The sequence below is a fragment of the Typopeltis vanoorti genome, chromosome 3 (assembly GCF_054136105.1).
Source record: "Typopeltis vanoorti isolate ZY-2024b chromosome 3, IOZ_Tvanoo_1.0, whole genome shotgun sequence".
In the NCBI taxonomy this organism is placed as follows: domain Eukaryota; kingdom Metazoa; phylum Arthropoda; class Arachnida; order Uropygi; family Thelyphonidae; genus Typopeltis; species Typopeltis vanoorti.
In genome coordinates this window covers 40,381,450-40,408,879 of record NC_143551.1, presented here as the reverse complement: position 1 = coordinate 40,408,879, position 27,430 = coordinate 40,381,450, and the positions used below count along the sequence as shown (strand labels likewise).

General features: G+C 35.7%; 1 protein-coding gene across 2 annotated transcripts in view; it reads right to left on the bottom strand.

Moving 5' to 3' along the window:
* LOC150108070 (WD repeat domain phosphoinositide-interacting protein 2-like) overlaps window positions 1-27,430 on the bottom strand; it is a 109,900-nt gene that overhangs the window by 10,753 nt on the left and 71,717 nt on the right. The window contains exons 8-10 of one of the 2 annotated variants that reach the window (XM_090390593.1): window positions 26,855-27,019; window positions 20,706-20,813; window positions 8,080-8,156 (exon numbers count right to left, since the gene is read on the bottom strand). In XM_090390593.1, coding sequence (XP_090246719.1) covers window positions 8,080-8,156; window positions 20,706-20,813; window positions 26,855-27,019 — 350 coding nt within the window. The remainder of the gene's footprint in view (window positions 1-8,079; window positions 8,157-20,705; window positions 20,814-26,854; window positions 27,020-27,430) is intronic. The other variant, XM_090390594.1, reaches the window with a different exon arrangement.

Sequence of the window (27,430 nt, the reverse complement as noted above, 5' to 3'; positions counted from 1 at the left end):
TCGTTTTCCTACAAACTTGGCAGAGAACACTTGTTTTTATAATCTTTCCTCACCCATTCTGTTCACATCACCATAACACCTGAGATTAGCTCTGCTAATGCATTCCTGGATGCCGATATAATGTCAAGTTCTTTCTTAATATCCTCGTTTTTAATATGATAATACCATCTGTTCACGCCTCTAATCTTTCTCAGGACTCTCATATCTGTGGTCTCTAGTCTTTGGTCAAGTGTTTTACTTCTGACCCAGCTCTCAGATCCATAAGTTAAAACTGGTTTGAACACCGTCTTGTATACAGTTAATTTAGTGTTCCGACAAATTAATTCTCTCTTATTCCATATGAATTTATTCAATTGACTTCCTACCATACCAGCTTTGTTGATTCTATCATCTAAGGTGTGCCATTGCATCCCATAGTGGATGGCATTGATTCCCCCACATATAAATTAGCCAAACATTTAGCCAAAACGCTCACACACTACACTGGCAACACACCATCACACACAAAAAACTCAGCCCACTTTAAAGCCCGTATAGAAAACCTCGCACTCCAACACACTGACATTATGGTCAGTTTTGACGTCTCGTCCCTATTCACTAATGTCCCACTCAAAGAAACCCTAGAGCTCATCCAAGCCAAGTTTCCTCCCCATATCTCAGCCCTATTTCAGTTCACAATGAACTCAGGCTATTTCGTTTGGCAAGGAAAGTTCTACAAACAGATAGATGGGACAGCCATGGGTTCACCGCTTTCCCCACCCTTGGCCAATTTCTTTATGGAGACATTTGAAGAGAAAGCCTTAAACTCTGCCCCACAAAAACCCACTATTTGGCTTTGTTATGTGGATGATGTGTTTGCTATTTGGCCACATGGCTCAGACACTTAAACAACCAACACCCCAGAGTCCAGTTCACATTAGAAAAAGAGGAGAACAACACCCACCCCTTCCTAGACACTTTAATCACCAGCTAGCTTGATGGATCTTTGGTTTTCTCTGTTCACAGAAAACCCACCCATACTGGCAGATACATTCACCAGCAGCCCCCCCCCCCCCCTCACAACAATATGGGGTTATAAAAACACTATATAACAGGGCAAAATTAATCTGCTCAGATGACAAGGCCCTAACTACTGAACTAAACCACATCCTCAACACTTTCTTAGCCAATGGCTATAACCCCAAAAAAATTCAAAAAAATACTAAAACCAGTAAACCACAACCCCCCTCCACAATAAATATTACACCAAGTCTATCACCATCCCCTACATCCAGGGCACCTCTGAGAAAATAACCAATATCCTCAAAAAATGACCTCACTTCCTGTTACAGACATGTAACAGGAAGTGAGGTCATTTCACTGTTGGCATCCCATATCCGCTCTACCAAAGACCAACCACTTCCCCTAGACCTACCTGGTGTATACCAGGTCCCTTGCAGCTGCAAATTGTCCTACTTTGGCCAAACAGGCAGAACAACAAATATCAGGATTTCGGAACACCAAGACTACATCCGGTTTCACCAGTACAGCCGCTCTGGGCTGGCAGACCATGCCTTAGATACCCACCATAAAATTCGTTGGAAGAAAACAAAAAGAATTCATCGCAGCAAGTTTAAATACGAAAGATTATTCAAAGAATCTTCAGCAGCTCTAAAAAACGTTCCTAACCTCAACAAATTTGGGTGCATGAAACTACCCCAAATTTGGGAGACTTACATTATGAGAACTTCAGCCCAACTGCCAAGACTACCAAATTAGCCCGCAAGAGGGCAACTAGGACTTTAGGAACAATATTAGTTTCTTGCTTTCTTCCTCATTTACTTTATGGTATGTGCACGCAGGCACTAACACATCTTTATGTTCCTGAAGATGGCAATGTGACGTTGCCGAAATATAGAAGTTATTCATTAAAGTTACCTTTAATTAATATACTTTATATGCGTTGTTAATTCCATAAGCTAATTACCAGTTTTGTTGAATCTGTTGTCTATTTCCATATTTAATTTACCATTTTCACTAAAAAATCGTGCCTAAGTAGCTGAAATGTTTTACTTGTTCCACAGGTTTTCCATTCACAACACAGTTGACATTTTCAATGATTCTGCCTATTTTCATTGTCTTTGTCTTTTTATTGCTGACCTTCATACCATATCTATTAACAGTTATTCAATTTAGTCAGAGAATCTTGCAGACTCATAGCAGATTTATTTAGAAGTATAAAATCGTCCGCATAAAGCAAAGAGCTGACATTAAACATCTCCAATTTTGATATCATGTTTAATACCACTTTCCTTCATAATGTGACCCATATAGATAATGAATAACAGAGAGGATAATGTATATCCTTGTCTCATACCAGATTTAACATTAAACCATCTTCCTGTACTTCCTTCAATTCTAACTGTTGACTTACACCTCAAATAAAGACTAGGTATTGCTTGATATAATGCCCCATTGACACCATATAACTGTAGCGTATTGAATAGATTCTCTCTTGGCACCTTGTCATATGCCTTTTCCAAATCGACAAAACTTAAATACAGATCTTTGTTATATTCCCATGCTTTCTCAACTATTTGTCGTAAAGTGAAGATCTGATCCTGACAGCCTCTATTTGACCTGAATCCAGCTTGTTATTCACCAAGCTTTTCTTCCATAATTCTTCTCAACCGTTTCTCAAGTATACTTGCATATATCTTACCAGGAACACTCAGTAGGGATATACTTCTAATTCTCGCATTCAGTTTTATTTCCTTTTTTATATATGGGTACTATGAGAGCTCTACTCCAATCATTGGTAATTCATCTCTGTCCAAGCATTCTGACCTATGCAGTGCAGCCACTGTAAGACTCTTATACCACCATACTTCAGCATTTCTGGTCGAATATCATCTACTCCTGCTGCCTTTCCACACTTCAAGCCCTTGATGGCTTTTTCTACTTCAAGTATGGATATGTATTCCTGACTGCATGTCTGGTCTGTTTTTTTTTTTTTAAATCGTTGTGCTGTCATCACTGCTTGTTTCCATCCTTTAACAAATTTTCATAATAATTACTCCACACTTCAAGGATATCTTTTTCTCCCGTTTTCATGTCACCTTTATCATCTCTAACTCCTTTTACAGCACTCTTTCCTCCATTCCTAAGCTTCTTCAACAACCTCCAGAATATTTTGCTGCCTTCTTGATATTTATTTTCTATGTTCTTGCCAAAGTCCTCCCATGACTTTTGTTTAGCTTTCTTACATTTGTCTCTGTATTCTCTAAGAGAATAAGCTGACTTATTTGCCAGGAACTTTTGATAAGCTTTCTTCTTTTCCTTCACTGCCTCTTTAACTTCCTGTGTCTACCATGGAGTTCTAATTTTTTCTATCCTTGCAGACAACTTCACCACATGCCTCTCTAGCTGAATCAGAGTTTTCTTCAATGCTTGCCAATGAATCTCCAAGGTTTGATTCCTGTTCTCAAACTCTTTCATTTTTTCTTCAATAATCTTTGTGCATTTTAGTCTACAGTTCACATCTGAGAGCTGCTCAACTTTTATTTGCTTTAAAAAAAAAACTTTCTTACATGTCATTCTTTTCAATATGAAATTAAATTTTATCTTCCTTGCCTCTTGTCTCAGGGTTAAAAAAAAGGCTTAGAAAAATTTCCTCTAGTCGCCGACTAGAGGAAATTTTTCTAAGCCTTTTTTCGACCGGTTCCCGAGTTAGTCGATCTCTGGCACGGGCAAGCGGGTTTTTCCTCCCGGAAACTCGGGTTTTTCGTCCCGTAAACTCAAGAAAATCGACCGCAGAACCCACATTATTTTCAGACATTAAATATATCGTGTTAAGGTTAGGGACCACGAGATGGCGGCACATTTGAGCCGTCTCTCTTCACTGTGTACCGCTTAATTAGTGATAGCCTTGGGCCATCTGTCTCCGATTGGTACCAGTGGAGATTGAACTGCCCACTCAGTCTCCAAAAAGTTAGATAGGGCTAAATGGCCTCGTCTACTCCCGTATACGGGAATAAAAAGGTGTTAGCTGATTTTTAGCTGATAGCCTCTTGTCTCCATGTAAATTTGTGCACATTTTTATGTTGGAACATTGTGGTAGTAATAACCAGTCTATGTCCTGAGCAGAAATCCAACACTTATTTGCCATTATTATTACCTTTGCTCTTTTCTCCAAATTTTCCCAATATATTTTTGTTTGTCTGACAGTCATTTCCTACTCTGATATTTAGATCCCCAATAAGGACCAACTTTTCTTTTTTCATTGTGTCAATAGCTTTCTCTAGAGCCTCAAAAAATTCCTCCACTTCTACCTTAATAGAGCCTTCTGTGGGACCATAGGCACAAATAAGTCTCATTGTCCAGTTTCCCATTCTGATATTTGTCCAAATCACTCTACTCTTGACACTGCCTGCCATTCAAGAAGACGAGCCTTGTAATTTGTGTTGAATACTATGACTACTACTTTTCCTTGATTGTCATTTTCTGAATATATCATTTTGTATTTATTGCTCAGAAAGATCTCACCAGTTTTTGTCTTTTTTGTTTCAGTCACACCTATTATGTCCATCTGGTAGTTATCTAATTCCTCTGCTAGCTCCATTTCTTTGCCATTCAGGCTTCTTATGTTGATAATACCGATCTTTAACTCTGGTGATGTTGAGTTGGGGTTTGTTTTCAGATCTGTTCCAGTAGCTGACTTTTTGCTGTCCGCCCTGGTTCCCTGGCGAAAACAACAGGCGCCTAGTTTAACCGGCGACGCCCCAGCCGGCATGAAATTTTGTCATGTTGTACCATCATTTTGTATTTTGGTTTAATCAATAGGAATACAATTTGGTCGGCTAAATCCCAAATTGCCAGCCCATCCTCATTCGTTCAGCATCCAGGTAGACACCCAACAGGGTGCACCACGAGAAGGTGAGGATTGGACATTAGGTCAGAAGCCCTGGTCGGTTCTCCACATTCCTTTAAAGGCTATGTGGAGGTCTCCTCTCAGTTATACAGCTTTGACCCTTAAGCACCCCGACGACATTAATTTAAGCATTAAATTTGGAACAGTGTAGATAGAAATAATGTAGTATGCCATTAAAAAAATAACTTTATAAAATATTTTAAATCGGTAGCTAAATAATTTTATCCTGGTGAGTGATTTTTAAAATAGTTAAAAATAAATGTTACCGATTTATGCCTAACATGTATATAGGCACACTATTTGAATTTGGGTATAGAAAAAAAATTACGCACTAATCAGGGGCACATTAATCTAGGTATTGCTGTAATATACTAGGGAATATTGTGACTCAACGTAGGCTTTCCCATTTTATCTAACATAATGCTACTTTCCTCTCCTTAAATTATTAATCAAACAACTGATCAATTCGTACTGATGTTTAATTTGAGAAAAATCTGCTTCTCGTTTGTTTTTGAACACATTCCTGCTGGATTGGCTGCGACTAGTTTTCCAACCTATCACTATTCCCATCATGGGATTAGAGCATGCACCACTAATGGATAGATATTTATAAATGTCTTCCAATTGTAAATGATCCTATGTGAGACTGGTATTCTACTTATTTAGAGGACTGAAGTGGCTTGAAAACAAATATGAAGTAGTTCATCCACATTATCCATGTGCCATATAGCTTTATAATCTTTAGAACATGGAAATAACATAAAACCATCCAATTCCAACCTTTTTTTTTTTTTTTTTTAAACAGGGATAGCCTGTCCCTATTCTTTCTCCATGGTACGATGTAATAAATCTCTCCTATATCTATTATAAAATGTCTTCACAACTCGCATCTTTTTAGCACATTCCATCTAATTGCTAAATGCCGCAACCCAAATTTTCAAGATCTACACAGATATCCTGATGTAGTTGGATCAATGCCCCAAAGAGGAGTCGTCAACATGGCAGTTATCTCCAACCTTCCCAGACTGCTGCCCCCATTTATGTTATTTGCTTCAAATAACAAACACAGAACTAAACTGTCATCCAATCTCCTCTGCCAGCACTAGTCCTAGTCTTCTTCTAGTCATCCTGGATAAATTATCAGTAATTTATTGCTTTTCCAACTTTGCATTATCAGCAAACAATAGCATATCTCTCTCTCTTCAAATCATTCACTGCTTGGAAATGAGTTAACTGAGCCCATGGGCAATGTGAATTATGCCATGTAACAAGTCACGTGTTTGTAGATATAAATTGGAGGAATATGATACTCCAAAGTCAGTGCAACTGTGTCTGGGTGAAATGGCTGTGAGAAGGGAACTGAAGGAGTTTGAAAGAGCCATTGTAATAAGATGTCATATTATATTACAATCAATGTGGTATGTAATATACATTTTTCCATACTTTTAATATTTGTCAGAAAGCAACCTTATCCGTGCCACTAGATTATTATCCATTCCCAACTACAACTGATACAATAACCTGTCTCTGTAAAAAGCCAGTGATCATATTCATTGCCACTTTATAGATACTAAGAGATCTTCCCTTAACAAAAGACTTAGTATCCCCTAGTTCCACATGCTTATCTGTCCATTCCTTATTCTCCTCAAATACTTTTTTCCAAGCCTAAAAACTATTCAAGAAATAGTAGTTATAACTTGATTCACATTCACCCTTTTGCAAGACTCTTATCTTCTTCCTGCAAAGTCATAACCACATCTTTCACCCAATACTTCTCATTCAACAGCACTAATTTATTTATATGGATTTTGCAGCATCTATCTTTAAGAGATGAGCTCCAGTCTATCAACTTCTGTTTCCTCTTCTGATCTCCCTCTCTCCAATTGTCTGTGCTCTATATCCTCATACATTTTTTTTTTATTACATTTCACCTTTTCCTTCCATATTAACCTCTTTTTTTTTTAAATTTAATTCCTATTAAACTGACATCAATAAGTAGGTACTACTGCATGCCATGTGGAAAAAAAAAAAGGAAGAAATGTGATGAAAAGATGCATGAATTCATCTTTTTACAGACATGAATGACACAGGCTTAGAAAGTATGATAAGGAAGATAAACTGCATTTATCTTTTAATTTTGGGAATGCAGGTTGACACTGCTCAACTTCACATATTTTTGACCATTTCCTCAAGCACCATTCATTTATTTCCAATCTAATTCTTCATGCATATCACTTCAAGTTTTTTTTTTAGTTTGCCATAGTTTTCTGCTTTAGTTCCATTCCACATATATCCATTGGTAAGAGCAATCTTAATTATCGCCAACAACTACTAATTTCACAACTGTATGATAGTCAATCTCATTCAGTCACATTCTGTAATACCATTGTCAGACTATTTTTGATCAATGAGTCAACCCAAGTCCTGTCATATGCTGTTAAAAATAATAATCCCTCTATAATTCTTTGAATTCTTTCTTTCTTAAATTATTTTCTTAGTCTATAGTTCCTCAAAACCTTCCATGATGATTACTATTTGGTGCTTAATGAGTTAATTTGTTGATCTCTGGCTTGTAATAACACTGATATATTTTGTCTTTAGGCTCTGTCACACAGCCTCCAAGCCACTTCCTTTTCTTGAACTCTACTTTTTGCTAACATCATTTTGCCATGCTCTATTATACTCTCAAACTTGCCACTTCAATTACTTCTGCTAGTGTAAGTAATACCTCATCTCACTCCTCAAAAAATAATAATTTGTTCTACTCATGTCGATATGAATATTCAAATGCCATCCTGTCTTTCAATCAAACTATTAATTGCATTTGTAATATATACATTTGATGATTGTGGAAGTAAACAAACAGACACATTTGACAAACCTTAGTTCCTGCCAATTATGGAAGTATGATGTTACAAAGACATAAGAGTTTAAATAAATATGATAAACACAAATGAGGTTATAATTTTAAAGGATAATAAACACAGAAGTTTCTTATTTTTTCTTTCTTTCTTTTTTTTTTTTTTTTTTTGCAGCACTTGATAACATGACTTAATCATACAAAAAGAAATGTTTTTATTAATAAAAAATTTCTTGAATAATGATGCTATAACCACCATGAAGAAATATTTAAAACTTATACAAGTTTGTCAAATATTTCAATTTCTTACCTGAAGAAACAGGAGAATATGTTATGGAGATTCCATCCTTTACCTCCCACTGAAGAACATCATCAGACACAGCAAACCTAGTGGAACACGTTTGTTATTTATTTATATTTTTAAATTTTATTTAACATAATGTAAGCAGAGACAGAATGAATTCCTCTCCCCATTTGATTCAAAGATTACAGTCCATCATAAATCAGGTCTAACACACCACTGGGCTAGACCTCACTTGTGACTGATCTATACTTATGGCAACACATGCACGTTTTTTCTTTCCGTCTCTCCCTTTTAGATGGATGCTGGTGTGTGTGTTTGTGGAGAGTGATCGTACTACTTTGAAGTTATCACAATTTTGTCACAGTGTATATATGACAGATATTTTACAGATTTGGAAGGACTTCATTCACATGTGCAACACCATTCAATGATATTTTTGTTCTCTTTCCACTGACACTGCCAATATTAATGTCAATTAAAGTACAAAAAATAAGACAGGAGATAGGTACTGATATTGTTACACCTTGATCAACATAATTTACTGATGATCAGTATTTGTACACAAATACCTGATCATCAATAAATTATATTTTCCTGCAACAAAATGTGCTGTGAAAATTACACCATCAATAAAGCAGAATAATATATTCTCACTATAAACAGGTTTCTGCATGTCCATCAGCTTGCTTACTTGTGCTGCTGTATTAGTTAACACAAAGATATATAAACAATTAAGGGTTGGTTTAAGGATCAATGTTAGATAACCAATCTAACATTGTTTAAGGAACAATGTTACTAAAATAACAATGTTACAATTAATCTAAAAAATTCAGAGAACCAATCAAGACTTCTAAACCAATATCCACTTCTCACCTGGTTATGTACATTTGGTAACCTGGATACTGAATGCACAAAGATGGGTTAGCAAATTTGGACTTAGCCAAGTTGTATTTTGTATGGGCTTAAACCAACAAGCACAATGGTACAACACAATGGAATGTTGTGCCAAAAAAAAAAAAAAAAAAAAAAAAAAAGGGGGACATTACTCAGTTAAACAAGGATCTGCTGTTTTTCAGCAGAATCGGGATGAACAGTGAAGATTGTGCTACTGGAACACCTCAAAGTGAATGAGATTGAAGATATGCATAATCAATGTAAAAGGGATTAATAAAAAAGAGATAAAGATAGCAAAATAATTGCAAAAAAGACAATGTTGACACTATAAAATGTGATATTCAGGAAATCTTAATCAGGGACTATTTAGATTCCTCTTTTACTATGGCCTGCAGAGAATATTCTAGTAAGGGAAAAAAATTTTAATTTTTGAATCATGATCTTATGTAGGTGATATATAAAGAAAGAAAAAAAAAAAACGAAAAACTCATTCTTCTTGGAGAACTAATTATGAAATCATTCCTGGAGATATACAGCTGACTTTCTCTATAGCAAACTCAAAGGAATTGCAGGAATAGTTTATTACTGCGAAAAGTTTGCTACAGCAACTTTACTCAAAAATATCAACCATGCCAACAGGGCATTGGTTGAGAGTTTTTGGTAGTTTGCTATAGTGAAAGTATTCTGTGTAGAAAGCAGCTAGAGTAGATCAAATTCAACCAGAAATGCTCAAATATGAAGGTATAAGTTTTACAGTGGCTGCATTGCATAATTCAAAAGGCCTGGGCAGAGTGTCAAATTCTAGATGATTGGAGTAGAGCTCTCATAGAACCCATCTATAAAAAGGGAAATAAAACTGTGAGAATTACAGAGGAATTTCAATACTGAGTGTTCCTAATAAGATTTATGCAAGTATACTTGAGAAACAGCTAAGAAAAATTATGGAAGGGAAGTTTGGAGAAAAACAAACTGGATTCAGGCCAAATAGAGATTGTCAGGATCAGATGTTCACTTCAAGAAAAATTGTTGAAAAAATTTGGGAATATAACAAGGATTTGTTTTAAGTTTTATACATCTGAAAAGGCATGACAAGGTGTCAAGAGGAAAACAATTCAACACACTACAGTTATAGTGTAAATAGGACATTATATAGAGCAATAGATAGTCTATTTAAGCTGCAAGCTGGCAGTCAGAAATGAAGGAGGTAGATGGTTTAATGTTAAATTAGGTATGTGACAAGGATTATTTCCAGTTATTCATTATCTATATAATTATCACAGAAGGAGTAGCCATAATATTCAACACTAAATACTAGGCTAATCTTCTTGAATGGCAGACAGTCAAGTAGAGTGATGTAGGCAAATATCAGAATGGGGAACTGGACTACGAGACTTATTTATACCTATGTTACCACAGAAGGTTCTACAGAAGGAATTTTTTGAGGCTTTACAGAAAGCAACTCACACAATGAAAAGTTGGTCCTTGTTGGGTATCTAAATAGAGCAGGAAATGATTGTCAGATATACAAAAATATATTGGAAAAATTTGGAGAAAACATCAAAGCTAATAATGGACAATGCCTATTGAGGACATGGACTGGTTATTACTAATACAATGTTCCAACATAAAAATGTGCACAAATTCAGATGGAGAGAAAAGACAAGGAATAAGAAAAGTCTCATTGACTATGTTATTGTTGATAGCAATGTTTTCTCACTGGTGCAGGATATTACAGTGTACAAAGGCTTTGAAAGTGGAGTGATCACCATTTAGTCTTGAGCAGGATAAAAACTGAATTTCACATTGAAAAGACGAATACGTTAAAAAGTTTTAAAGCAAATAAAAGTTGAGCAGCTCTCAGATGTGAACTGTAGACTAAAATACACAAACATTATCAAGAAAAATGAGAGTTTGAGAACAGGAAACAAACCTTGGGGATTCAGTGGCAAGCACTGAAAAAAAAAAAAAAATATTGCTTGATTCAGCCAGAGAGGCCTGTGGCAAGGTTGAGTACAAGGATAGAAAAAACAGACCTCCATGGTGGACACAGGAAGTTAAAGAGGCAGTGAAGGAAAAGAAGAAAGCTTATATAATAAGTCAGCTAAACACTGTAAAAACTAGCTAAACAAATTCATCGGAAGACTTTGGTGAGAACATAGAAAATAAATATCAAGAAGGTGGCAATATATTTTGGAGGTTATTGAAGAAGCTCAGAAATGGAGGAAAGAGTGCTGTTAAAGGAATTAGAGATGATAAAGGCGACATGAAAACTGGAAAAAAAATATATCCTTGAAGTATGGAGTAATTACTTTGAAAAACTGCTAAATGAAACAATCAGTGACAGACAACTGTAAAAAATACTGACCAGGCATGCCATCAAGAATACATAACCATACTTGAAGTGCAAAAAACCACCAAAAGCCTGAAATGTGGAAAGGCAGCCAGAGTAGATGATATTGACCAGAAATGCTGAAGTATGGTGGTATAAAAGTCTTACAGTGGCAGCACTGCATAGTTCAGAGGGTCTGCACAGGGGGATAAATTCCAGATGACTGGAGTAGAGCTCTCGTAGTACAAATATATAAAAAGGGAAATAAAACTGAATGTGAGAATTACAGAGGTATTTTTCTACTGAGTGTTCCTGGTAAGATTTATGCCAGTATACTTGCAAAATGGTTGAGAAGAATTGTGGAAGAGAAGCTTGGTGAAGAACAAGCAAGATCAGATTTTCACTTTATGACAAATAGTTGAGAAATCATGGGAATATAACAAAGATCTGCATTTAAGTTTTGCAGATCTGGAAAAGGCATAGGTGCCAAGAGAGAAGCTATTCAAAACATTAGTTGTATGGTGTCAGTGGGACATTATATCAAGCAATACAGGTATCCCTTGATTAATGCGGTTTTGCTTAATGAGGAATTTGATTAATGCGAAATTAATTGCAGCAACCCCTTAATATATGCAGCAAGAGTTTTGATTAACGTGCCTTTAAATTTACCACGCAAATACATGCGAGCCTCGTGGCATGAGCATGATGATGTCATTCCTCTCATGCAGCTGTGCTCCCAGAGCCTGAGTGCCAGCCAGTTACTTTGCTGCCAGCATTAAGAGTGGGTGTATTACAAGCTCCAGTTGTTCTGCTGTACATATTTACAAATTACGTTCTTCGTAAATTTTAAAGCCCACTGATCATGTTGAAGAATAAGAGCAATCCCACAACTGGGTCATTAAGTGAAAAAAAGAAGAGGAAAGTAATTACCTTCAATACAAAACTTGATATAATTAAAAGATTTAAACATGGTGAAAGTAAAAGTAAGATTGGAAGTGAATTTGGTTTTAACGAGTCTACAATACGGACTATTCTATGCAAAGCTGATGAGTATTGCATCTACATCTGCAAGTATGCAATGCACATGTAACTGGAGTGCTATAATGATTGAAATGGAAAATCTATCGATTATTTGGCTGGAAGACTGCAATCAAAAGAGAATTCCAATTAGTGCTTATAATATCACGGCCAAAGCACTAAATCTGTTTTCAAGACTTAAAGAGACTAAATATAAAGAAGACAATTAAGAATTTACAGCTAGCAAAGGCTGGCTTGAAAATTTTAAATCTAGGGCTGGACTAAAGAATGTGAAAATAACAGGTGAAACTGCAAGTGCTGATGAAGATGCTGCGACCACATTTCGTGCTGAGCTGCTGAAAATTATCGAAGAAAATGATTACGATTACCGCCAAATTTTCAATGTAGATGAAACTGGCCTCTATAGGAAAAAAATGCCATCTAGAACTTTTATATCAAAAAAAAAAAAAAAAAGAAGCAGCGTAGCCTGGCAATAAAGTATCAAAAGATCGCTTAACTGTTATGCTTGAACGGAATGCTAATGGAGATATTAAATTGAAGCCGCTGCTTGTCTATTGAACTCAGAACCCAAGGACTTTAAAAGGATGTAACAAGAACGCTTTACCTGCAAATCAGAAGCCGAGGGTTACCCAAAGTCTATTCGAAGATTGGTTTATAATGCATAGGATTATGCACACCCAAAAGGGAAAGTGAAACCAAATACTAAGGCAATTGATGTGAAGCGAAATAGCTTCTATATACAAGAAGATGAAGATACCCCTCAAATGCATGATACTTACACTTTGGGGTAAGGATAAAATAATAATATAATTTCTTCTCAAGTACAATACAAAAATGACAAAATTAAATATATTCTGGGTGTCTGAAGTAGTTACTATGAAAAGCAATCTCAAAAAAAAGAAAAGTTAAATAAGTAGTGGCAAAACAGTGATCAAGTTCCAAATTATTAGAATAGCTCTCTCAATGCATGATAAGAAAAGGGCAAACACTGTCGAATGACACTGAGGAAAAAGAACAAACTAAGTTCAGGCCAAATACAGACTGTCAGGACCATATTTTTAATAGTTGAGAAATCATGGGAATAACTAGTAAATGCATTTAAGTTTTGTAAATCTGGAAAAGAAATGAAGATATAAAAGAAAAGCTATTCAAAACATATTTTGTAAATGGGACATTTATACAGAACATTATATAGCATATAATTAAATTCTCAGATGTGAACTGTAGACTAAAATACAGAAAGATTATTGAAAAGAAAATGAAAGAGTTTGAGAACAGGAATCAAACCTTGGAGATTCAGTGGCAAACTCTGAAGAAAACATTGACTGATTCTACCAGAGAGGCATGTGGTGAGCTTGTGTGCAAGGATAAAAAAATCAGAAATCCCTGGTGGACACAGGAAGTTACACAGGCAGTGAAGGAAAAGAAGAAAGCATATCAAAAGTTCCTGGCAAATAAGTCAGCTTTTACTCTTACAGAATACAGAGACAAATGTAAGAAAGCTAAACAGTGTGTAAAACTAGCTAAACAAAAGTCATGGGAGGACTTTGGCAAGAATATAGAAAATAAATATCAAGAAGGTGGCAAAATATTCTGGAAGTTGTTGAAGAAGCTTAGGAATGGAGGAAAGAGTGCTGTAAAAGGAATTAGAGATGATAAAGGTGACATGAAAACAGGAGAAAAAGATATCCTTGAAGTATGGAGTAATTACTTTGAAAAACTACTAAATGAAACAAGCAGTGATGACAGCACAGTGCTAAAAAACACTGACCAGGCATGCAGTCAGGAATACACATCCGTACTTGAAGTAGAAAAAGCCATCAAAGGCTTGAAATGTGGAAAGGCAGCAGGAGTAGATGATATTTGACCAGAAATGCTGAAGTATGGTGGTATAAGAGTCTTACAGTGGCTGCACTTCATAGTTCAGAAGGTCTGGACAGAGGGACGAATTACCGATGATTGGAGTAGGGCTCTCATAGTACCCATATATAAAAAGGGAAATAAAACTGAATGTGAGCATTACAGAGGTATTTCCCTACTGAGTGTTCCTGGCAAGATCTATGCAAGTATACTTGAGAAACGGTTGAAAAGAATTGTGGAAGAAAAGCTTGGTGAAGAACAAGCTGGATTCAGGCCAAATAGAGGCTGTCAGGATCAGATCTTCACTTTACGACAAATAGTCGAGAAAGCATGGGAATATAACAAAGATCTGTATTTAAGTTTTGTCGATTTGGAAAAGGCATATGACAAGGTGCCAAGAGAGAAGCTATTCAATATGCTGCAGTTATATGGTGTCAGTGGGGCATTATATCAAGCAATACTCAGTCTTTATTTGAGTTGTGTGTCAGCAGTTAGAATTGAAGGAAGTACAGGAAGATGGTTTAATGTTAAATCTGGTGTGAGACAAGGATGTACATTATCCCCTCTGTTATTCATTATCTATATGGATCACGTTATGAAGGAATGTGGTATTAAACCTGATATCAAAATTGGAGATGTTAATGTCAGCTCTTTGCTTTATGCGGATGATGTTATACTTCTAAATAAATCCGCTACAAGTCTGCAAGATTCTCTGACTAAATTGAATAGCTGTTGTAATAGATATGGTATGAAGGTCAGCATTAAAAAGACAAAGACAATGAAAATAGGTAGAATTGTTGAAAATGTCAACTGCATTGTGAATGGGGAAATCTGTGGAACAAGTAAAACATTTCAGCTACTTAGGCACGATTTTTACTGAAGATGGTAAATTAAATATAGAAATAGACAACAGAATCAGCAAAGCTGGTATGGTGGGAAGTCAATTGAATAAATTCATATGGAATAAAAAAGAAATTAGTCGGAACACTAAATTAGCTGTATACAAGACAGTGTTCAAACCAGTTTTAACTTATGGATCTGAGAGCTGGGTCAGAAGTAAAACACTTGACCAAAGACTAGAGACCGCAGATATGAGAGTCCTGAGAAAGATTAGAGGCATAAACAGATGGCATCAATGGCAATATCATATTAAAAATGAGGATATTAGGAAAGAACTTGACATTGCCAGCATCCAGGAATGTGTTAGCAGAGCTAATCTCAGGTGGTATGGTCACTTAAATAGAATGGGAGAGGAAAGATGAGCACAACAAGTGTTCTCTGCCAGGTTGGCAGGAACACGACCCAGAGGAAGACCAAGATATAGGTGGACTGATACGGTACAAAGTGCCTTAGACGATAGAAATATAAGTTCTGATAATGTTGGAGTATTGACAAGTAACAGGCTGATTTGGAGGAAAATTGTAGATAGGAAGTTAGTACTGATGTAATTTTTTCATGTAGTACTGTCATATCCTGTACACCCCTTGAGGGTACATGGCAGGAATTTGATAATGATGATGATATATTTTATATCCTGTATTTAGAACCCTCATATCAAGTGCTTTATTTCCAATCCAACCTCTCAGAACCATAACTTAAAATGGGTTTGAACACCGTCTTATATACTTCTAGTTTGGTATTTTGGCTAATTTCTCTCTTATTCCATATAAATTTATTCAACTGGCTACCCACCATACCAACTTTGCTTATTCTATTTCCAGTTTAACCTGCCATCTTCACTAAAAATTGTGCCTAAACAGCCAAAATATTTTACTTGTTCTATAGCAGTGGTCTTTTTTAGCCTGGCAACCCCTTTTGACTATTTATATGGCCTGGTTCCCCCTGCTCAATTTTACATTAGGTTAACGACTCAATAAGGTGATTGTGTATTAGACAAACCTAAACTACCATCAACGCATATGAACTGATAGTTAAAGACGTAAGCTTACTGTATTTAATAAGCCAGTCATTAATGGCTACCCTGAACCTGGCGAGATCTTGCTACTTTTTCAATATCAGGTTCAATGTTCAACAAACGAAGTCTCCTCTTTCACTTATTTTCAATCTATTTTGGTGCTTAGCTAACAATTACAACACTATGCTGAATCCTTTCTCGACCAAATATGAAGGAAAAGCAATGAGCAGTAATTTTATTTTTTGCCAAAGCTGAGAATACTTGCACTGCATATTTGGCCAGAATATTTCATACCCATGCTGTTGAAATTCTACTTGAGCTTCAAAAGCCACAATAAATTTATTAAAATAAATAAATTAAAAAGCCACAAAAAATTTATTGTGGCTTCAAAAGCCACTTTCTGTCCATCCAAATTTGTTCACACAAATTTGGATGGACAGAAATGGCATCAGAAAGAGATGGATTTACGATGCAATCAGATATTTTAAGCTCAAAGTCTTTGAATCTGATGATCAAGTCTTCTTTCAGTGTCAGAAGATAGGAACAATAACAATCTATATCTAATATTAAATCATCTATTATTTGTAGACTTGGGCTTGATAACTACTAATTAAGGAATTGACAGCGTACACTAGAAATATAAATTAAATAAACTTTAATATATACTTTCCGATATTTCAGCAAACGTCACGTTGCCATCTTCTTGGGAACTTAATACAAAGACACGTGCACACAAGTACTACATAACAGAAAATGAGAACTGAAGCTAACGTTTTCCTAAAGGATTCACTCCTCTCCTTCCTAACACATTTAAACAACCAATACCCTAGAATCAAGTTCACCCTGGAAAAAGAGGAAAACAATAACCTCACCTTCCTAGACACACTAGTCACCTGCCAACCTGATGGAACCTTGGTTTTCTCAGTTTATAGAAAACCCACCCATACAGGCAGATAGATTCACCAACAATCCCATCACCCCCCCCCCTCACAACAATATGGAGTTAAGACACTATTCAACAGGGCAAAAATAATCTGTTCAAATGATCAAGCCCTAACCACTGAACTAAATCACATCCGTGAAACTTTCTCAGCCAATGGCTACCCCCCCCCCCCCAAAAGAATCCAAGAAATACTTAAACCAGTTATCCACAACCCACCTCCCCCCCTCTACACAAAAAAGATTACTCTAAATCCATCACCATTCCCTACGTCTGAGGCACCTCGGAAAAAATCGACAAAATCTTAAAAAAAAAAGATGACTTGACCACACAGAAAATTGGCATCCCTTATCCGCTCCACTAAAGACCAACCACTTCCCCTAGACCTACCTGGTGTATACCAGGTCCCTTGCAGCTGTAAATTGTCCTACTTTGGCCAAACAGACAGGACAGCAAATATCAGAATCTCAGAACACAAGGATTACATCTGATTTCACCAGTACAGCCACTCTGGGCTTGCAGACCACGCTCTGGATACTCGCCACAGAATAAGATGGAAGAAAGCCACAGTAATATACCGCAGCAAGTTCAAATATGAAAGACTATTCATGGAATCAACCTCAGCCCTTAGGAACATGCCAAACCTCAACAAATTTGGATGCATGAGACTGCCCCAAATTTGGGAAACATTTTTCAGAAGAACTTCAGCCCAAAGGCCAAGAATTACCAATATAGCCTGCCAGGGGGCACCATCAGGACTTTAGGAAAATGTTAGCTTACTAGCTTCGGTTCTCATTTGCTGTTATGTAGTACTTGTGTGCACGTGTCTTTGTATTAAGTTCCCAAGAAAATGGCAACATGACGTTTGCTGAAATATCGAAAAGTATATATTAAAGTTTATTTAATTTATATTTCTAGTGTATGCTGTCAATTCCTTAATTAGTGGTTATCATGTTTAACCAGCGTATAAGCCTCTCTACAAGAATTGTAGACTTGGAAACTACAGAAAATCTCATCTTCCAATGCTCTGCTTGTAGAATGTTAATTTGCTGATAAATACATTTATAAATTCCCTTTGCTTCAATAAGATTCATGTTGTTTCCCTGCAATTTTTCTTGCTTAGAACTTTTCTTATATAGGATTGCTTCTTTAACTTCTTGTGTCCCCCCATGGTGTTCTTATTTTTTCTATCCTTGCAGACTACTTCACCACATCACCTCCCTATCTGAATCAATGTTTTCTTCAGTTTGTCTTTGGGACTCCAAGGTTTGATTCTTGTTGTCAAACTGTTTCATTTTTTCTTCAATAATGTTTGTATAGTGGTGTCTACAATTTACCTGTAAAAGCAAGCTGTTCAACTTTGTAAAAATTATTTTTAAAACTTTCTTCTTTTCAATGTGATATCCATTTTTATCCTGCTTAGTACTAAGTAATGGTCACTTCCAATTTCAAATCCTCCATTCACTCGTTTCCTGAATGAGCATGACGATATCACTATCAACAATGACAGTCAATGAAGCGTTTCCTATTTCTTGTCTTCTCTCCATGTGAACTTATGCACATCTTTATGATGAAACATGGTGTTAGTAATGACTGGTCCATGTCCTGAGCAGAAGTCCAGTAAATACTTACCATTATTATTAGCTTTGCCCCTTTCTCCAAATTTTCCCAAAATGTTCCTATATGACCACTTTTTTTTCATTTCCTTTGTCAGCTGACTGTTCTAATGACGGAAAAATCTCCATTTCTTCCTTAGAATAAACTTCTGTGGGACCATAAGCACAAATAAGTTTCATTGTCTATGTTCCCTATTTTGAAGTTTGCCCACAACTCTACTTGAAACTGCCTTCCAATCAAGAAGTTGATCTTCATGTATAGTATTAAGTGCTATCGCTACTCCTTCCTTTCCTTGATCATTATTACTTGAAAATAAATCCTATACTTATTATTTAGTAAGATCTCACCTGTTTGTCTTCTTTGTCTCAGTAATGCAAATTGCAAGTCTGTTGCCAATCTGCTTAGACACAGCAAAAGGTAATTCAGAATTAGATCAAGTCATTGGTGAGAGTAAATGGCTTTGCAGTAGCAAGAGTTTTGAGGAAATTTTATTATTTCCCAAAGAGATAATGCACCCACAGGCAAAGCTAAGTAACGCTCAATTTTTTCAAGCATATTCTCATTCCTATGAGAGGATTTTGATACGAGTATTTTAAATATCTTCAGAATATAATTTACTTTTATGTGCTGTATTTTACATCACTACACTTACTTTTTCAGCATATATAATAAGCCAGTTTTGAGAAATTTGCAGAGTAGCAATGGTAGTTTATTTCACTCTTGTGCTGTAGCCAAATTTGAGTTCAGGACTCGGTAAATACACTCGCCTGTGACAAGTAGCTACAGATTGGACAAAATAGAATATTTTATATTTAATAATAAATAACTTCCACAACCACAGTACAGCACTCAGAAGTATTAATCATTTTATAGAACTTCTATTGACTTATTGGGGTATATCATTAAAAATATGGGAGGGGATCTTGGATGAGTAAATTTTTTGCACGACGAGTATGATTTCACATAATTTGTTGAGCCCTATTGGGTTACAGCTCACGTTTGAACAACAGAAATCATGAGCTTATTCCACCATCTTGTCCAGAAGAACGGACAAGATGGTGGGATACAAACACTGATGATCCTTGACTACAAATACGTTTCAAGAATTATGAATCAATCTTATGTTCTTGAACTTCTCCATAAGTGGGGGGAACTCCTTTCTTCTCATTGTGACTGCAGCTCCTAAACAAACAATTTGTCATATCACCACTGAATACAGCCTGCATGCTTATCAAGGTGACTAGTCTGGTTTTCTCCAAGCTGCACCACCAGCACTTAGATCAGAAACTTAGACTGCAATTTTCACATTATATTCATGTTCATATGTTTTTTATGCTGTATTATACTGTGTGCCAAACACCAAATACTGCAGAAACCCTGCTCTAGAGACAAAAGATGGAACTTTTTCAAGCAACCTAAGGCCTCCCCCCCAAAAAAGCAGGGTGATGGTAATCTCGTGATATGTGATTTAAACATCTTCCACCATCAGAGATAATTCATTCATCACTAGCATGGTTAGCCAAATGGTAGCATACCCACTCTTCAAACTCCCATAGCTCATTGGTATAGTAATTAATAATTACTATACCAATTAATATTTTAAATAAATTTATGTAACCAAAAATTAATCCGATTTGTTTATAAACACTGTCTATTTTCTAATATATGATTTATTGTAACTACCTAAATGTTCATCCAAGAAACTAAACTTCCCTTTTTATATTCGCCGTATAAGATGACCCATGATTTCGAGGGGGTTTTCTGTAGTACTTGAGAGTTGTCTTATATGCTAACATATAAGGTATATGCTGTAAGGTGAGATGAATGGATTATATTGGATTTCATAGTTTTAGAACTATTTCAATGTATTAAAAAGCCTCTAAAATGAGTTATTTTATTTTTATGTAGCTCATACTAAGATCACTGCTTTAAGATATATGAAAGTAATCACAAATATCAAGCCTTGATCATAATAATACTGATATATTAATTTAAAAATAATAATTAATCCTCATATTAAACTTAAAAGTAAAGTTTACCTGTGCTTGGAAAGGTAAGAACATGGCCCTCCTACTAATGGATGAAAGTCATATATATATAACCAACCATCGGCTGTTGCTATGAGGACGCGAGGTTGTCCTTGTATCCTAAAATAAAATGTTTTATTTTGCAGTACTTTTATAATTTTGATATAATTCTACTTGAATACAGAAATTGATTACTTAATTGATTTCAGTAATGCTAAAATTATTATTATTTTTTGTAAGTTAATGATTAAGTATTTTTATAAAATCTCATATGATATGCAGATGTTCAACTCCATCTGATCTTACTGGATCTTCCCCAAAAAGAAAATCCAACACATAATACTTCCCAAAATATATAATACTAAAGTGCAATTGACAATACACCTGCATAAGAATAACTTCTGCAAAAATGCCTTTCAATACCTTCAAGTATTGAAATATACAGTAAGTCTTTGACTATGGTCAATTCATTCCATGGTTTCTGAGAAGAATGATGCTTAAACATAATGCATTTTTGACAAATATTTTATTTTCAAACGCTAATTAAAGCTAAACAGGTTCTGTCCATGAAAAGAAAACTGAGAAAATGAAAGTAAAGCTCTGCAGCCCCCCCCCCCCCACAAATCAGTTATAGCATGCAATAGTATGTTTTCTGTTGTTGCAAGTCACAAATTTTCTATTTCTTCAATCAATAGGCCTCACTTCTTGGAAATGATCGTGGATGCATTAGCTCTTTCATGTACTGCATAATGCAAACTTATCTTTTATAATAGTTCTAACAATCAATTCATTCATTTCATATAGGAACTTATTACCATTGTTTTCCATGCCATTTAATAATATTTACTTTAGTTTCCATAGTTACAATGAGTCTCTTCTTAGCACTGTGAATACATGTATTTATTTTTGCCACTTTTTACATTTCTCAGACATAGTACTTATTGAAAGCAAAATATAAACTATGTAGGTTCACTACCAAACACAACTTGCACTCAAGGAAAAAAAAAACCCCGACACCATGAGTTGTGCATCTTTTTACTGGAAAAGCCAACTGTTATGTTCAAAGTAGCACTGCAGGTCAAAATACAGCATGGTTGCTATATTTTGACCAGCAGTGCTACTTTGAAAACAGATGACTTTTCCAGTAAAAAGATGCACAGTTCATGGTGTTGGGTTTTTTTTGCCTTGAGCATACAGCAGATGGCAAATCGACACATCCTTGTAATGCAAGGACTTACTGTACTTCAATGCATTGTCTTGTAATTTTATTTATATCCCAATCCAGCATCTTTTCAAACTACTTCAGACATCTAAAATATCCTTCTGTGTTTATATCACCTCTGTCTTTGATTCCTTTTTGGAATCAAAAATTCTTTTCATTAGTTTTTAGCAATCTCCAAAATATTGCACAACCTTCACATCTGGCTTTTGTATTCAAGAGTTTTCATACTCTTGAGTAATTTTTTAGCACATTCCAGGACTTTTCTTTATTCTTCAAGGTGATTTGTCTGCTATTTCTTCTTACCATACTATTATGTTTGTATATGAATGCCAAGGTATCCAAAATAAGGGAAAGATGAAGAAAAATCATGATAACAATAGAGATAGACAAGGCAGAAAGGAAGTGTGTTGTTGATGGTAGCAGAAGAGTTATGCCTGTTCAAAGTGGAGATGCAAGGGACAAACAGTAACAGTGGTTCTGAAGTGGACAGGATGAAATATTTAATTGTATATGTTGCAATAGACCTGGTAATGTAGACAGCAGTGAGAAGGAAATGTACAAATATTTTATTTCAAATTAGCCTGCAAAATAAGAAAAATAATCTTTATGGGAGACTTTCATTATGATAATATAGAATCAAAGAAATGGTATCTGAGGATAAAGAGAATGAATTTTTGGAGTTGAGACAACTACCTTAGGCGGTATGTAACAGAAGGCACACAAGGATCACAGATTTTGGATTTTATCAGATTATAGATGAGATGTCAATTTTCCTCCAGTTGGAGAAAGTGTCTGTGAAGCAAGCACTTGGGCATTGGCCAGCCATATGACGACTTTGTGAGAAAGGGATATACATGGAAGTATAAGGATGGCGATTATGACAAACTTGGAAGATGGCTTGCAACTGTGTCATGGAATGAGGAACTGGATTGGAAGGAGATCAGTGTAGCTTGGGAACTATCTGGCAATGTCTGAATGTGATCAAACCATGAGGTTAAATAAGCTATTTGTAAAATAGATACTGAGAAGGTTAGGAAGAAAAAAGACATTATGGAGGCAACACAAGATGAGTGACAATGATGCTGCATGAGGAGGTACAAACAGCACGTGACTTGCTTAGTAAGGGCTACAAAAATGCAGTATGAGCAGCAATTGGAGGCCTGAAGTGGCTTGAAAAAGTTCCATGTTTGGTCTCTAGAGCAGGGTTTCCAGACTATGTAAAAATAAATAAATATATAAAATTGATAAAAATGGTTAAAAAAAAATCCACAGTACAAAATGTACTATAGAATAATGTTTCATGGGTGGAAACCACAAAAAAGGTAATGAAGTGAAAAGAAATCCAAGAATTCTTTCAAGACATAGCTAGTAGAAGAAAGGATGATACTAAGTGATAAAAATGGTAGAATGATAACCAATGCAAGAGATAATAGTTAAAATATTATCTAAGCAATTCATAAAAGGTATTTGATCCTCATGTAATGTTCCAGGAAAATAACAGATATGAGATACTACCTCTAAATCTCTGATTGGACCAGATTCCAAAGGAGTAGAAGAGGGCAAAATTGTTCCCATTAGAGGTGATAAAGACTAAGGCTTTGAATTATAGGCCACCAGACAGCATAGGTTTGCTAAAGGAGATTTTGCAAAGGCCTTTGATAAATTGAAACATGACAAGCTGGTAATTAAATTGAATTGGATGGGATTTATTGGTAGACGAACGTGCTGGATTGGAGATTGGTTGCCAGATAGGTATTATCAGTAAGTTTTGTTTGAAGTGGTGTGGCCCAAGGGTGTATGTGTGTTTTTGGGGCTGTTGCTGTTTAACATGAACATTAATGATAAGGAGTTGTTTGGACATGATGCAAAGTTAGGAAGAACTACACTACAAGAAGTATAGAGTAGACTATGTAGCTTTCCAAGAGGATAGGATAGATTGACAAAAAGGGATAACATGTGGGATTGCCAGTTTGATGTTTCAATATGTAAGGTTTTTACACTTTGAAACATCCATCATCCTCAGGGATCTGAGGATGATTATAAGGACACCATCAGATTATGGCAATGATGCAGTGGACACTGATTAGTAAAAGTAAGGATTTCTCATTCCATTGTATAAGGCTTTGGTCAGGCTGCATATGGACTATTCTGCACAGATTCAGTCACCTAGTTTTCAAACAGATGAGATATTGGAAAGGATCCAGAAACAACTAAGTTGCTGATTTCTGGAATGTTGAGTATGAGGAGAGATTGAATGAATGAAATTTGCAGTCTGGTGGATAGGAGGAAGAGGGAGAAATATGACTAAGACATAAGATGCTAAGGGTTACTAAGAGATTAATGTAGATGAAGGTGTTCACAGAATGGGGAGAGGACAAGAGGCTATCCCTGGAAACTGTATTAGGAAGGTGTCAGTAAACATGTGAGGAGCAGTTTTTTTTTTTTTTTTTTTGCACATGGAGAGTGACTGGAATGCAAGAGTGTTGAGTGAAGAGACAGTGAATGCATTTAAAGCTTGGTATGATGATGAACTATGTGACAGTAGGACCCTATGATGAGTCTGGACTTCATGGAGGACTGGTATTAATAATACCACTGCTTACTCCAGTTTACAACTCCACCAAGAAGCAGTTTTTTCTTCTTACTTCACCTACACTTTTTTTAATGACTCAAATTCACCTATTCCTAACACCATCAATGGAATAATAAGCAAATAAATTATTTGCTTTTGAAATCTCCCCATACCTGAAACTGCTTACCTTCATATTTAATAATAAATTTAGAACTAGAAACTTATCATTCCTTACCATCTGAATAAATCTTATTATGGTTAACTGTCACTAAAGCAAATTTGCATAATTTGTTACAGTGCAAATTTTTCTATAATGAATTCCCTTCAGAACAGCATTAATGCTACAGTTTTGGTTAGGTCTTTTCAGCAGTTTGTTACATTCTACTCTCACTACAGTAACCTCCTATAATATTACCAAAAGATCCTAACCAAACTGTTAATACTATTCTAAGCAAAATTCATTACTGCAAACGATTTCAACATTTTTGCAGTTTCTCGGCTATCTCATTCCTTTCGATACAAATGTATATTGATGATGTCCACTCTTAGTTCTTGTGAGATTATCCCTATAGTTAAATTGTTGCTACAAAGGACCTTGATTAACTGAGCAGTATGCTACAGCAAGCTGTTTTTCAAAACTGTCTGTTCATCCTCATTCATTAACCAGGAATAATTACGAACAGGACACTATGAGGTGATGTGTGAAGTCAATGTCAATCCCAAACATTAATTAGGACTGTAGAAGCTTGATTCCACTTCTGCTGACTCACAGTATCTTATATGTACGAGGGTTGTTTGATAAGTCCATGCAAAAATGAAGAAAACAATTTTTTTGGGACAAACATTTTTTTATTTTTCCAACATCATCTCCTTTGAGGGCTACACTTAGTCCAACAATTCGAGTTTTTTTGATCCCGTCCATATAGTATGATTTGTCCAACTCTTCAAAATAGGTTGTTTTGGCAATCATCTCATCGTTTGATGAAAATCTTTCCTGTCAGCTATTTTTGCTTGTTTGGAAACAGATAGTAGTCCAAGGGAGCCAAATCTGGAGAGTAAGGGGGATGCGAAAGGACTCCGTAGCGTAAATCGAACAATTTTGCAGTCACAATTGCAGAAGAGCGAATGGGTGCATTGTCGTGGTGAAAAAGAATCTTCTTTTTTGCCAAGTGTGGTAATTTTCCCTTTATTTCATTATTTAAACGATCCAGCAAAGACGCATAATACACTCCTGTAATTGTTTTGCCCTTTTCTAAGAAGTCTATGAAGATTATGCCAAGAGCATCCCAGAAGATGGTGGCCATAACCTTGCAACAGTTCACACATTGACGCTTTTGATCCACTGTGAACAAAACGCAGCACGCATCTTGCGGATAGTTTTCTCACATGGAAAATATTATGTACGCGGTCATCTGAGATGCCCACAGCCTTAGCAATTTCATGCACCTTCACTCTTCTATCATCCATCACCATATTATGGATTTTTTCAATCATTTCTGGAGTAGTGACCTCAACAGGGTGTCCAGAACATTCAGCATCACTTGTGCTCATATAGCCACTTTGAAAGTTACTAAAACACTTATAAATTGTTCTAATTGAAGGTGCAGACTCACCATAATGTTTGTCAAGCTTAGCTTTGGTTTGCTGAGCTGTTTTGCCTTTCAAATAGTAATGTTTAATCACCACATGAAATTCTTTCTCAGATTTCACAAATCACAGTACTTGATCGATTCAAATGAACGCCAAACACAGAGTAATAGACCTATCTGACTGAAACTTAGTGTGATCCTCCAACAGTTGCCAGCAACTAAAAATAACCATGATATGTAAGGGTGGCACCATCTCTTAGACTTTGCACGGACTTATCGAACAGCTCTTGTATATGTATACAGGAGTCCAGAAAACTTGATTAAAGAAAATATTCCTTTTGATTGAAGTTACTAAGATTTCTACTACCACCCCATCTTCAAAATTAATATAAACAATTTTCTTACGCAAATATGGTTATCCTAATCTCATTTTTATTATGTCAAGGTGTTTTTTTTTTATCCCTCTCTCTCCAGTCTAACTGCTTCGACTCTCTAGCTGGTTGGTCTGTCTTATTCGAGAAAGTCAATTTTCATTTCTATATAAATTGTGCTCTCTAGTTAAACAACTTGTAAATGCGCCTATGGTCCTAGACAAGATTTGAATCTAATTCTTCCTAACTAAACTACAATGGCATTTTACTGTGCTATTTTCTTTCCCACTTTCAATGGTGAAACATTTAGATATATGTTAATAAATCTAGTAAATACTTGGTTAACTTTTATTACTATAAAATTCATTAAACAGTACTATACAAAAAAAAACTTGCAAGTAACTTACACAGTTACTATTGATGTATTCTTCACTCCAGAGAATGGGAGATGCACTGTAGCAAATGCTCTACTTTTAGAAAAGATATCTGTAACATTTTTTGGCAAATAGCTGGTTGAATACACCAAAGCTTTTCCAAAGTAGTCAAACCAGCTCTCTTCTTCTGGCTTCCTGCTATAAATTAGATCATAAGATTAGTTATTAGCAGAATTCCAATTTTAAAAAATGTTTTGATGTGAAATTTCAACACTATGGAATACATTACGAAGTTTCACCCACCATTCCCAATGTCTCTCATATTTCATTTTATTTAATAGTTTTTATTCTACTGCATTAAGTATACATGCAATTTCATAGTATATTGAGACAACTTTGTTGTAATGCAGAGTCGTGTTTAAGGGTGAAAGCTATATAACTGAGAGGAGAGCTCCAGATGGTATTTAAAGGAATGCAGAGAACCGATCAGAGCTTCTGACCTAATGTCCAATCCTCACCTAATGGGGTGCACCACGAGAAGGTATCTACCCGGATACTGAATGAAGGAGAATGGGCTGGCCATTTAGGATACAGCCAATCAAATTGTAT